The sequence below is a fragment of the Caloenas nicobarica genome, chromosome 2, assembly GCF_036013445.1.
Source record: "Caloenas nicobarica isolate bCalNic1 chromosome 2, bCalNic1.hap1, whole genome shotgun sequence".
NCBI classification, from domain to species: domain Eukaryota; kingdom Metazoa; phylum Chordata; class Aves; order Columbiformes; family Columbidae; genus Caloenas; species Caloenas nicobarica.
The window spans coordinates 66,388,071-66,402,191 of NC_088246.1; the positions used below are offsets into that span (position 1 = coordinate 66,388,071).

Consider the following 14,121-nt stretch of genomic DNA (forward strand, 5'->3'; position numbering starts at 1 on the left):
CAGCCCGTCAGGAGGCACCCAGTGTGCCTGTGTGCTAACACAAACAAGAAGGGTGAAGCGTACAAAAGGGAGTCCCACTATGTTGTGTATTTAACATTTTTTTCCACTGTTTTGGTCTTGCATAAAATATGTTTCCTGGTTCGCAATATGTTTCCATGTGATCTCATTAGCTCCTGCTCTAGGGCAGTTGAAAGTTACTGTCGAAATGTGATTTTAAGTTATTTTACCAATCAGATACACCGACTGTGCTTCCTTCCACCCAAAATACCTCTCATTTTATGTATATGAAAGTGCTGGACAACTGAGCATGCACGTCATCAAGATCACAGCCTACGCAACAGAAACTATGTTAATTTAAATCTTTCCAAAAAAATTTGTTAAGAGTTTGTCACAGCAGAGCTGGATTTTTTTCCTGTTATTTTACACATCTGTTCTATTTCAAACACGAGGGCTACAGGGGTGGGTTCCAATAAATGGCTCAGGCTCCAAAATCTACCCGGTCATAATGATTTCGAGATAACCAGATTTGATTACCTCCTCTGTCTCTTCCTGAATATATGGTACAATTTTCATCAAAAGCAAGCGTGCCTTGGAAAATAACTGACGCCTTTCCCTCCCTCTCCTGCATTCCCATCTCTTTGGGGGCAGGAGGGAGCAGGGTCAGGCAGATGCTTGGCCGGGTGCTGTCTCCTTTCCTGGGGTTTTATAGCGGGCATCAGTCTAAAAGGGAAACTGCTTTTTTTGCATAGTTTCTAAAATCGATGGTGTTTTTCATTTATCCTAATTAAAGCCCAATCCATGTTAGGCTTTTCAAGTCCCGGAGCAAGGGAATAATAAGAATATATACTAAGTATAATAATGCCTGCCTTAACAGAAACACTGTCTTTCTGTGCCTCGTGCTTCTCTTGGTTGCTTAAGTTGCTTAGGAGGACGGTGATTTCGGGGGCTCAACCCGGTCCCCAGGCTGTGGGCTCTTTGGAGCAGTCTTGGGCTCACGCATCGTCGTTCGGGGCCACGAACCTGTGGCTCTATCCCTGCGTGGGACTCTGCACGTGGTGCGCACAGCGCAACCCTGCAGCCGAGGCCGGAGCTGCGCGGGGTAACCTGTCTGCTGGGGGTTTGCCTGCCGTGCTTCGCTGGCAGCCCAGGGCCTCCCGCCAAGTCTTTGGGTGTAGAAAATAGCTAGAGAGCAAGCAGAGATTTTCAGGGGAAGCTTTGGAACAAACCCTGAGGTAGCAATGGGTGTTGTACCTTTTCTAGCGCAAAGTGGGTTTACCTCAATGTACCAATCCGCCTCCAAAACTTACTGGAGGGTGAATCATTACGTGGAGAGCCCAGAGATGGTCTTTGTGAAATTCTGCTGTAGCTGTTAGCTCCAAGGTCTCTTTTTATTTCAGTATTTATGCCTTGTTCTGTCTCACTCAAATGCAATAAGTTTCCGTCTGTAGTCCCTCTTTTATAGTTAGTGTAGCAACTAGTTTAAAAAGAAGCGCTATACCAGGCAGTTATTGTATAAGCAGGTGATGCTCTGTGTTTCTCAAGGCCTTGCTGTCTCAATTATGTTCCTTTCTGTGACATTTTTCCTTCGTTCCTGAGTGCTGTGTAATTCAGAATCTCTCACGGGCAAAAATGCCAAAGCCAGAATGGAAGCGCAGGGCTGGATTTCTGCCCTCGGGTTTGCAGACAGTGTTAGTGACTATTTCTGAAACTAAAATCCCATTTTCATTTTTTACTTGCTCATTAGCAGGTCCCATATCATCCTATATTACAACAAAAAGTACAGGCACTCATGAAAGTGACGGATTTCTGAGTATCTTGCACATTTTTTATGACTTCCTCTTTAGCCACTGTATTTGCCGAAACACAACCTGGAATTTCCTAGAGATGGTTTCTTACTCGTTGAAAAGTAATGCATTGTAGTTATTTCAAGTGTCATCAGTTTAATCCAGGTATGTTGGCCTGTAACACTTGAGTTTTTGTTAAACATAGTGTTTTTTGGGGGAAGGTGAAGAGAAATGGTTGGGTTTGTTGGTCAGGCATGTGGCATGTATGAGGTCTACCACACCAAAAGGAGCTTCCAGGAACAGACACTCAGTTCCAGGTGGCTTGAAAAGGTCCCTACTGTATTTTCTTCTGCAGTTTATGTTTTCTTAATGATTTAAAGCCACTTCTTTTTTTCAGCAGTCTCTTATTCAGCCTCAAAAATATACATGTGTGTTCTTGACCTTACAGATATGGGGACACGTAGTTTTACATAGGGAGGCTGTAGTTTGCACCCAGAGAACATATGGCTTGTTACCTGTCTACCCATTGCAAAAGCACATTTGGCTTTTGTCTGCACCAATGGACTTGTTTATTTTTTGTGGGTTTTTTGGATTCCACTTTTGTGCCTGTGGCGGTATTAAACTCAAACATTCAAAAATCCTTTATTCAGGCCCCAAACCATATGATTTTCCTAAAGACTGTGATTTTAAGATGTTGCTTTTTTTTTTTCTTTCTTTCTTTCTTTTGATTTGTGGACCTTTCAGATGCTCTTGTTGTGTTGGGTTTTTTTGTTTTTGTTTTTGTTTTTTTTTTTTTGCTTTTTTTTTTTCCTTAATGGATATTTTGGTCCAGATCATGAGATAGAGGACAACCTTACTTGGGAGAAGTTGAGTTTCTCAAGAAATTGGGGTTTTCTGAAGGTAGAAAAGGGCACCAGCTATCTTAAGATGAGGTAGTCACTGGTGCAGCAGCACTGGATTTGCTGACCTGTGTGTTCGTGGCAAACCTGTGTGTTTATGGTGAGCAAGAGGAAGTTCCTCAGACAAAGCAAAGGCAGAGCTGTCTGGGCAAGACCCGGTGAAATGGAGACTTGGGCCATGTGTCCGTGACCGTCTCCTGGGACTTGTTAGTGTTAATTGGGGGGGTGCGGTGAGTGGACAGGGAAGAGCCCATGATGCCTCTAACCTTTTTCTCTCTCCTGCTGTGTTCATGCTGGATGGGAATTTTTTGGTGCTTTGACAAGTTCGGTTTGCCACCACGTAGCGGTGGCTTTTGGTTATGTTAGGTTGCTGTACCATAAGGCTGAGGACTGCTTGGAAGCCTGTCTCAGTAAACTGATTTTTCTTTGTTTGTTTGATTTGATCCTCCCCACGCTTTCTCCTGACTGTTTTTCAGTTCATTCAAATGTCCCTGTGAACACCTTATTATTGCCCTTCTTTCACCAGCTCATTTTAGCACAGTGTGATTCTATATTCAGAAGGAGCAGAGATGCGATGCCAGCCACTTGTTATCTCTGTTCACGCAGTAATAGTTTCTTGGTCTTTCTCTAAGCCAACAAATACAAAATTTCCTGTGCAAATGGATCTCTGAATGAAATTTCAGAATGGTAGTGTTAAGTATTATCTGGCAGTATGACGACAACTTGCATTTTCAGACTTAAGCGTGAGGAATTCCAGTGCACTGCATGTACTCCGTGGAGCAGCTACTTGGGATGCAGCATCTATTTTAACAGCTCACAGCCAGATTGCTCAATTGTCAGACAGGAAATTAAAAAATTAAAAAAAGAAAAATCTAGCCACCTTGACTCATAGGTGAAATGTAAAGCAGATATATTTTTCTGACCACAATCAAGGTGGTGGACACGTAGGCATCATTGTTGTTTTCATACTGTCCCAAAATCCACACAAGGATATTTAACATGCATCTGCCCGTGTGAGACACCAGCAATAAATAATAAATCGTAACTATATTTTCATTTGGTGCACAGTTGGAGCAGGGGCAAGCTATCAGCCTGGTAAAAGTTTCAGCAGCCCTGTAGTTTCTCTGCTTTGTTTTTGTTTCTAAAGGAACACCCCCTGTTAGAAAAAATAAGCTCAGTGCAGGGCACCCCGTCTCAGCCACGCTCCTTCCAAGTCACTTGCTTGACTTTGGGCGCTGACACACACTTTTCCAGAGAGGGGCTCGTGCCGCCGTCGGACAGCTATCTGGGGTAGATGACTCCTTGCTGTGGTGCTTGGCCAAGGAGCAGGGTCAGTCCCCGTGTGACACCGGCAGTTGTTCTGACATCTTTGGCACAGCAGCCTAGTTAAGGACAAAAAAGTTTGCGAATCTTTTTTTTTTTTTCAAGCGGTCTTGGACATCTAGCAGCTTTGAAAGTGTAATGGTAATTTAATTCCCAAATGCACAGCGGTCATGTGAAAATGGGGCTTAAACACCTTTGCAAAGTTAATAGGAGTTTTTGGCTTTGTTTCTTCCCTGTCTATATTCCAGCGTGCTCCTTGGTATCTTTTCGTTTTTGTTTTTTTTTTTTTTTTTTTGTAACTTGATAAATCTTTCTGCTAAAGGCAGAAGTCAGCCAGACTGGATAATCTGTTTTTGATTTAATCATATTTTGTATCTGGTGTATGCAAAATAAATCACTATTCATCTGTTTTGTAATCTGATTTATATAGGACAGAGTTACATTGGGCGAGTTTTCTACAGCCTAATGCCAGGTTTTGTGAACCTGCCTTGAAACAACCATCCCTCATTATGGCATTTAGGAGGACTACAGTTCGATTTATTATGGCGTAGAAAGGAATGGGACAAGTTTTCAGTTGGTGGAAGACTGTGTGAAGACCTTTTATTTCTCTTCTTGACCCCCCAGGAGGGGCTCTTCTCCTCTCCACATAATGCTGGCTAGATGAAGGTGGTTTGGGCCTTTTCAATTTGATAAGGTTTATTTGCAGCAACCAGATTAGATTTTACCACTACACCATTTGCTTGGTGACTTTTTCCTTTAACCATGTTTAGCCACAGGAAATGATGAAGTGCATGATGAAGATAACCTAGCATAGGAAATAGCTCTGACAGCCCCAGCCCGTGACACTGTTAAATGCATCACTCTGCTTCCTTTATCAGGAAAACTGCCATTAATTATCCATTTATAATTGGGCAGGTGGTATTTTGGAATTTTGGTGATAGATTGTAGGCTAACAGCAAGCTGTATTTTTGTTTTAAGGCTTTGTTTGAGAACATGAATTTTACAAATTAATTATACTGATGTTTTCAGCTGCTGATTTGAAAGGGGTTTTTGTGGATTTTTTTTTTAATAAGTCATAATTAGTTATAGAACTATTACTTACTTCCATGGATCTTAAAAAAAATCCCTCTTCACTTGAGGGCTACGTGCTGTTGGCCAGAGTTGTCCTTTTTAATTAAGTGATAAAAATTTCTAATCTCATAGATGTTGTGTCCTCAAAAAAAAAAAATCCATCAAGCGAGAATCTACTTAAAACCAGAAACATCTGCTTAAAAATGTGTGCTCATCATCACCAGAAGAGACACATCTGTTTTGCTCCTCTTTTTGTCATTTATCATTAGTCAAATATCGTTTATCCAGAACTTCTGTTTTTTTTTTTTTTTTGAGACTTTTTCAGACTGAAGTATGAGTACCTAATGTGCTAGGCAAAGAATAGTGGTGATATATAATGGTGAATTGCCTGTGTGGATCACTGGGATGGTAAGATGGAGTACTCAGTCTCCAGCTGAATATGTGCTTGTAATACACACATCCAGCGTGGAAGCTCTTTTGCATCCTTTCCCTCCCAGCCAGCACATTTCAGCCGTGATTCATGCTGCTCGGACTGTCCTTGCACCAGGCTATAGCAGCCAGGCCGGGAACTGGTAAATCCCCAGCGGGCAGCCTCCTTGCAGGTGGGGGCTTGAGATAATTAGCCCTTCAGCTTCCTCGTCTGCACCCTGTGGCAGGATGAGCCCTCTTGCCATGGCAGGTAGTCCCAGCCTGTGGCAACAACATAGGGGTTGAGGACCGTGGTCTTCTGCTTGCTGGTCACCTTCTCCGGGCTTATGGGAGAGATAATAAAGTTTGGTGTAAGAGGACAGAGTAGTGTGTTGCAGCTGTGCCATTAACTACTTGTAAAGGCTTTTGAAGGACATCTGGTGAGGAGAGTTTACCAAAGGAGAGAATATATGCTACATGTAAAATTAGTGTTTTCATCATGAAGCTTTTTGCTTTGTTTTTAAGATCAATACATTTCTCTCAGGCTTAACAATGTTTCAACAGTGCTTGTTTCTTTCTTTTTCTTGTTTTCTTGTGTTTTGGGGTGGTTTTTTTTTTTTCATCCCAAAGCATCAACTTGGCATTTCTTACAGTTGAGCTCTCCTTACTGTTTTCAAGTGTGGTTTTACATTGGAAATGGGTTTCTAAGAATGACACTTCCCCACCGTCGCTTGCTGTCGGGACTGCTTGCTTGTGTGGTGGTAACGAGTCCTTAATATTGTAGTTAATTGCAGAGTCAGTAGAGGGCTGGAAGAGGGAGCTGGATTTTCCTTCAGGCTTGTGTGTCATCATTAGTAGGATTTGTCAGCAAGTTCTGACTTCAGAGCTTGCTCCCTTGCAGTGCATGAACGAGAAAGAGATTGGCTTCGCTTTGAGACTCTCTGATGTGTTTTATCTTGGGAAGGAAGCTGGGAAATGTTTTTTTCTTTCTTCTTTCCACCCTCTGCAAACTGAGCAGATTTGTTGAAATCCATTAGATTAATTAAATGCAGAACTCCTCCAGAGTTGGTTTGGAGTTCACTTTCACAGGAGAAATCCTCTTCCTTAAATTCCTCTGCATCTTTCTCTCTACCTTTCTCCTTTTGGTTTAGTAATCAATACATTAAGATATTTGTAAGCTGTGTCATAACGTTTTTCCATTTTGTTTACAAATGGATAGCATCTGGACCATCAGATGTGCTCAACTGATAAATCTTCATAAAATAGCCATTACCTTCTAAATTACTTATGTCATGGTATTATCCATATTGATGAAATTTTAAATGTAAGATGGTGAAGGATGAACTGCGAAACATGGTCTCTAAAGTAATAGTGCTGGATATTTGTGGTTTACGATAGTGTACTTGATGTTAATTTTTAATACGTTTTCCTTTCCATTATAGCCCATCCCTGCCTGCCCTTGATTGGCAGCTGCCATCTCACTCAGGACCTTATGAACTGCGGATTGAAGTGCAGCCGAAATCCCACCACCGAGCTCATTACGAGACAGAAGGCAGTCGAGGGGCTGTGAAGGCATCTGCGGGGGGCCATCCTATTGTGCAGGTACCAAAACGTGTAATGAGTGGCACAGGTTGTTTATCTTGGCGCTCTGTGGTCAGCACCCTTTCTTCTCCAAAATCAAAAAGTGATAGGAGATTTTTCCTGTCCTCAAAGGTTTCTGTGCACGAGTGTGTCTTACGGTGCATTTTAAAAGGGATGGACCAAGCCTTTTTTAAAAACAAGGCAAGAGCATCCACTTGCTCTTAGCAATGTGAATATGGCGCAAGCAGATTGCTGCTCTGTCTGTATACAGCTCGGTAACTGTTCTGCTGGCAAGTGGTCACCATGGACCGATCTGCGCAGTCAAATTCCAGACACGCAGTTTATACTCAAATCAGCTAGGGACGTGCCCCGGTACACTTAGTCCTTAGCTTGTGGATGGATTAATCAGAGCTGTGAACACGTTGGAGGGCAGAGCTGTAGCAGTAGTGTGGAAGCATGTCACTGGTTTGGATGTTGTGGTGACTGCTGAGCAGAGTGAGGCTTTTGGAGTTTCTTCTGTTTAGTTCCCTAAAACCCTCCATCTGCTCTGGAAGGCGTCTGAGTTCTGAATCTAGTTTCATGAATTCTACTGAACTCTTCAGTTACTGCATATAAAGTATTTAATTTAATAACACTGTAAACTGACCCTTAATTCATTTGTAGGACTAGTCTCATTCATTTTTAAAGGACTTTTCTTGGGAGTGGGAAGAACAGGATTTAGTTGTTTAAAACAAAAAAAAAAGAAAAAGCCACAGGAGAGAGCCAACTGTGCCTGTCCCTCCTCAGCTGCTTTTTCGCTCACCCAGAAGTTAAAATCACAGTGCCTTCTGTCAGGACTGTGACCCCGAGTGCAGGTTGTATCCCTGCCCAAATGCCGTGGGACCCACAGGTGTCAGGCACTGTCTGTGGGAGGTAGGCTCACGCTGCCGGGTTTGTGCCACAGCTCTGCCCGTGAGAGCAGTGGCTTGTCGAAAGGCTGGGTGGCTCCAGATGAGGTACAGACCATATGTGCGGGGCTGGTGCACGTTGATTTGATGTAAAGCCCTGTTAGCAAACACATTGTTTGAAGGAACATGCGAGTTTGAGATAACATCAGGCAGGGAAGGCCACTATGGATTTTGTGTGTTACTGTGGCAGCTGAAAAAGGAAAGTGAGCGGAGTTGTCAGCAGCAAACACAGTTCACTCTTGAGCTCTGCCAGAACTCATCAGTGACATGGGATTATGGGAGTCATCTGCTGAAAGACAAAAGGTTTTAGCAGAACATTTTCGAATTATATTAAAGAGGGGTTTGCGGCAGGCACACCTGATGACGATTAATACCTACTCTGTGGCTTGATGCAAGAAAATGTAAATGGGGAGGCATCAATTCACAGCAGCCAGCCTGGTGTTTAAAGTTTTCTACGTGCTTTTTGGAAAGACTGAATGTGATGCCAACATTTAATTGGACTAAATGCGTCCAGACATTTCCCCTCTCATCCCCTGTCCCAGTCTGTGGGGAATGAGCGTGCTGCTTCCAAACAAAACAAGTGTCAGAAAGAGGAGAGGAAACTGTGGAAGGGCATGAAAGGAGAGGGGAGGAAGCAGCCAGTCCGAGCTCTGTCAATTTGCTCTACCGGTTTGATAAAGATTAATGTATTTTTCAGTTCTTTTATTACAACCTGAACATCCTTTTCTCCAAAAAGAACTGAAACATAAAGAGGGCCAGGAAGAGCTTCTCCATGCTGACATTGCCATCCCAGCTAGAGTTATCTGTTTAAGGAAATACTTTAAAGCTTCAGACTGAATCCAGAGTTGAATTGATGGATGAGAAGTACTTCCAAAAGAGAAAGTACTTAGAAATACTTTTAAAAGAGAAATAGTACTTACAAATAAATAAGTACTTTAAAAAAAAAGGTACTTATAAGTAAACGAAAGGAGGAGGAAATCTAGGGGATAACTTCTGATAAACTGGCGACGGATAAAAGCTGTAAAATGCATCTCTGAATGAATGTATTTCCAGATATTGTAGGTGTTTTGGTCAGGTTTGATTCAGTCCACTACGTTACACAGAAGGGACCCAATCTTCAATGTTCACAGTCAGGTGTAAACTCAAACAATGTCTGAATGCCTTCATTTGTGAAATTTTGGATCAAGCTTTTTCCTCTATTTTTTCCCAGTGTTTTTGGTTGTGTTGACTCGGTGAAACGCATCATAAAGTGGCTCTGGGGCCTTGCACTGCCCTTTTGCATTATTTTTTTGTCCCCTGTGGGCAGTCAGGTCTTTCTCATGTTGCTGTTTTGGGGGAGCTTGATTAAATTCTGCATTTGTTAAAGCTCTTCCCCTTCATCTTCAAGAGGAGAATGCAGAAGAAGTTTCTTCCTCCCTTCTCCATTTCAAACCTCCTTTCACTAGCATCCTGCATCCCAAACCAGGAGGTTTTCTCACACTAATACTTCCACATATGTGTAGGGCATGCTAAGGCAGAGGAGGAGTAAATCCAAAAAGCATCCACTGCTCATGGCACAGTTCCCCAGCAGAATTGTCAGGAGGTTGCTTTTTCTGCAGCTGGAGTGTGTTTATCATTTTTTTCCAGGCAATGTTAGCTCCCTTGCAGATGCTCTATCTCTTTGTGTAAGAGGTGGAAGGGTCCAACAATCAAAGTTTCCAAGGCAAGTGTGCTGGACGAGGAGAGTGGTGGTGTAGATGGGATGGAGTCTCTTGTGGGTGTGACATGAAGTCCAGGGTCGGAGACCAATTTTTTCTTTGGCTCTGGTGGCTCCTCCAGGATGGTGACTTTTCTCTGGAGCTGAGGAGGGCCACCTGTTACGCTGAAGAGCTTTGCACAGCAGCATACTCAGCGCCTGCCGGTGTATAAGATACTCTCCTCTCCAAAACCTGAGCAAAAGGGCAGGCAGTACTGAGCTTGGGGCTGCCGAGGGGCCTGCCTGGCAGGTGCTGGCAGCCGCCCGCAGCAGTCTTGCCCCAACCTGGTGCTGGAAGGCGCCACTTGTTTCTTATCCTCCATCATCTGCGTGGGGCTTGCTCACTGGAGACTCCTGTGGGCTGTCTCCCAGCCATATGCCGTGCCAGCAGGATTTCCTGTGGATTTCCTTCTGTGGGATGGCTGCACCTTCCCTTTTCTGCCTAGGAATGATATGGTTTTGAGGTCTTCAGGTTGCCCGTAAGGGCTAATGAGCCTGGTAACACAATACTCCTCTCTCTTGTGTTTTGCCTTTGCCTGTTTGGGTGTGTGGCTGCCGTGGGAGCCCCAAGCTATCGCTGTTCTCAATTGCTAAACGTTTTGAGAGCGGGATAAGCCGGCGCACCTAGTGAGCTAAAAATGCTGCAGAAGATTGGCAGGCGGGCGGTGCTGGGGAGTGGTGTTGGTGAGCTCACAGCTGGCACTGGCTTTTGCCCCTTGGCTCAGGGAAGCGTTTTCTGAGTTGTCGTTGCCTTTGGTGATTTCAGACCAGGGTGCTCCCCTCTCTGAGTCAGAATGGGGCCGGTACCCCAGCTGGCGTCAGGTGTTAGGAAGCTGCATGTCGTGCCAGTTGTGGGTGAAGCCCGGGACCACTTTGGGGAGGAGAATCACGCCTTTTAGCATCCTGCTGGCACCTCTGTTTTTCTAGGAGTTCGTGACTAGGGAGAGGATTTCCCTGAGTGGAGCAAGATGAAGTGAATGGGGACTTCAGGAAACCCACGGAGTTAGACAGCTACAGCCATATTTTAAGTGAGGTGAATTTACTTCAAGGGGTTTACATCCAGAATGTCTTAAATATGCCCTCCACTTGGACATACCTCCCTTTCTTAATTTTAAAAGTGGCGGTGAGGAGTTGCACAAGGTGGGGGTTACATTCCAGCCAGCGATGGCTCTGTTTCAGCTGCAGGTAAGCAATCTGGCAGATAAAAGTTTAGGATCTCTGGGGAGGGATGGCACCAGATTATAAATATACAGTCTATAGATATTCTAATTAATAACTCATCTTTGGAATAAGTCAAGTACTTTAGCTGCCTGAGATGGAATTTTTACAAGCAGGGTGCGGTGTATCTGTGAGATAAAATCCAAATACTCAAGAATGTTTAATTAAAGGGTATGATTTACTCCCATAAAAGACTGGACTAAAGGGTGAAAGAAAATATTCAAATGCACGGAACAGTGTAGTAAGCACTTTTAAAAGTCATTATTATTATTCGGTTTTTTGACACAAAATATGCCAAGAATTTTTTTCAAGATCACTCTTGACGTGAGGGAGATAAATTGGTTAGAAAAAGGGAAGAAAATAAGTTGTGGGATTTTTCCATTTTTATCTAGATAATCAGTACTAGCCAGAAGTTTTTTTTCCTTTTGGAAAAATAAGATAATATTGAAGATATAGTGAATGCTGCCTTGCTTTTCACTGTATCACTTTGCAGTGTGATGGTAGAGGTTGCGTACGGCTTGTGCACTCCAATACAGAATTTGGTCTGAGCCTGTGAACAGACAAATAGTCTGAACCCCCTCATTTTACAGGCAAAACACAATGATTCGTCTGCTGATTTACATAGTCAAAATGTTGTTTGTGCCAGGAGTCTTGCTCACAAGAGTTGGCTTGGGTCATTTCTTGATAAGATCTCAAGTAGATACTTTGAGTCAGATTTTCAAAGGCCTTGAGGCATATGTTGGGACTTTAAAATCCCCTTATGACTAACAAGTGTCAAAACTCTTCTCTAGAGCAATTGGTGTCTCTGTATTTTTGTACATCTCCACATCACCATAATTAGGCACCGACATGCCTCTGAGCTATTTGTGCACCACAGTAATGCATGGAGCGTGTTATCGTTTGTTTCCCATGGATCCGTTTGTTTTGTTGCTTTCGGATAATGAGCTCAAGTAGTCCAGTTCCAGGTGCTGGCCACCACAGGTATCTGTCAGAGTCCTTTCATCTTCTGGACTCAAGAGCTGTGAATACCTTTTGCAAACCCCTCAAGGAATAGAAAGCCTTGTCAATCGAACCACTGTAACTTCAGGGACAGCGGTCAGTCCAGCTAGCTGCAAATGCATTCAGGTTGGGGCTTTACGTTTTAACATCACCGTCTCATATAGCACTTTTCATGCACCTGGCTTCACAAGCAGCTAACAGCGTGAGGTAAAGGGTTGTGCAGTTACATGGAAGGCAAGATGGGAAGAAGAGAGAAATGAGGTGAAGGAAAAGACTGGAAAGAGGTGTTCATTGTCGGTGACAGGAAGGAGATGAAGAGATAAGAATTCCGAGATGAAGGCTTTTCCAGACAGAGTGGGGCAAGTCCTTCGCAGCAGTCCTCTGATGCTGCACAGAAAGAGTGAGCCCATGGTTAATTTTTAAGTACACAGTATGGGACTTCTCATGTACCTCCAGTGTGTGCATAAGCACTTTTCTTGGTAGGGGTACCCCAGTGCTCTGAGTTTGTTTTAAGCAGCAGGGCTGCCATCGTTGCTGGGTCAGTCAAGGGAATTGAAAGGAAAACAGTCCCTGGTGAGTCTAACTCATGGCCATCTGACAGCTTACCAAGAGGTGTGAATGTGGGAAAAAATGTGTTAGCCTCTTTCCCCTTCCCTCTCTGGGTCTATCAAAGCAGAGAAGCGGGCATATTTGTGTTAGTAAGCAGTGATTCAGCTTGTCATGCCACAGTGGGCTTCCTCTCTGTGCTGCTCTTAACTTTGTTTTAGAAGACAGCATCACCCTTTTATCCAGATGGAAATATAATCCTTTTGTATGGTGGGGATATAAAGACATCGACAAGCACCTGTTAGCCAGGTTGCAATTAATAGCACAAAGCCATGCAACCATACGACAAACCAGACAGGGAGCCTACATTTTTATAGCCTTGTTTTAGACAGCCAGTACTACTTAAGAATAAATCTAAGCTGAATGACTTTCCCACTTCTTGGATCTGTATGGTTAAAGCTAGCCTCAAACTGGCAGACAGATAATCAAAACTGAAAAGCAGAATGATTTGGCAGATGTTCTAAGGCTGCTGTTGCTTTTATAAATCCAATGAATATAAGAATGCCCATTCAAAGCTTTTTATCATGTTTTTTCATCATTAGAAGACTGTATTTTGTAAAGTGGGGAGTTTATATTTTTTGATATTTCCCATGAAGCTGGTCCCACAGGGTAGCTCCACAAGCATAGCCGTATAGGTAGCCTATGGCCTTCCTGAGAATGACCAAGTCCAGAAGAGAGCTGCTCTGGAAAGTGTGCTGCTGTCAGCTGGTGAAGATTTTATGACCCTGAAAATGCACCTTCAGCTCTGATTTATGAGCAGTCCTGGGGTCAGGCCTCTGTTCTTTGGTGTAACAGCCCCTTCCAAATGAAAAACGAAGTTTCTACCAGCCAGCACTTGGGGAATGCACTCTGCTCTGCTTTAAAAATGAGATCTCACCCACGCTTGGCCTGACGGACACCACAATACGTATTCCAGCTGTTAGGATGCTGAGATATTCAACCTGGCTTTCCAGCCCAAAGGATTTAGCCCAACATCCTAGGTTTGCCTTCAGTTTGGACTCGCTGCCCGCCCACAAAGCAGAAGTTAGTGGCCTTGAGGGAGGAAGGGATGGAAAGCGTTCCTACTCCTCTGCTGTTGCTGTCTCCATTCGCTTGGGAAAGAGGATGATGATACCAGCTCCTGGCTTTCCTCTTCCTTGGCCTCTCCCAGTTACCTTGTCCTTTGCAACAAGTTGGTGGCATTACTCCCAGTGTGTGGGATATCTTCTGGCTGTCCTCTGGTGGTGGCTGATAAGGCAAAGACCTTCTAGGTTAGACCTAGGAAAGAAGCAAAGGAGTCATCTTTATCCCCACCACTGCTCACAGAGCCATCCTTTCTGCTTCCCTTGTGGGGCTGGTTTTGGTGACCAGCAGCACACGCATTCTAAGTGTCTAGAAACTATGTCATGGAAGTCTCTGCAAGACCAAGAAAGACAGAACATAAACATAGTAGTCTTTTCTTCTCTTATTCGTCATTTACTTTGTTCACAGGTCTCATGCTGTATCCTTTCAGTAGGAGAATTGTTTGCAGTTTGGGCAGAGCTTTTTCTGCACATTGTCAGAAAAGGGCG

The 14,121-nt window shown here is 43.7% G+C and overlaps 1 protein-coding gene across 5 annotated transcripts in view; it reads left to right on the forward strand.

Annotated features, from left to right (window-relative positions):
* NFATC1 (nuclear factor of activated T cells 1) overlaps positions 1 to 14,121 on the forward strand; it is a 115,987-nt gene that overhangs the window by 12,464 nt on the left and 89,402 nt on the right. For all 5 annotated transcript variants that reach the window (XM_065628664.1, XM_065628666.1, XM_065628668.1 and 2 more), the window contains exon 3: positions 6,928 to 7,087. In XM_065628664.1, coding sequence (XP_065484736.1) covers positions 6,928 to 7,087 — 160 coding nt within the window. The remainder of the gene's footprint in view (positions 1 to 6,927; positions 7,088 to 14,121) is intronic.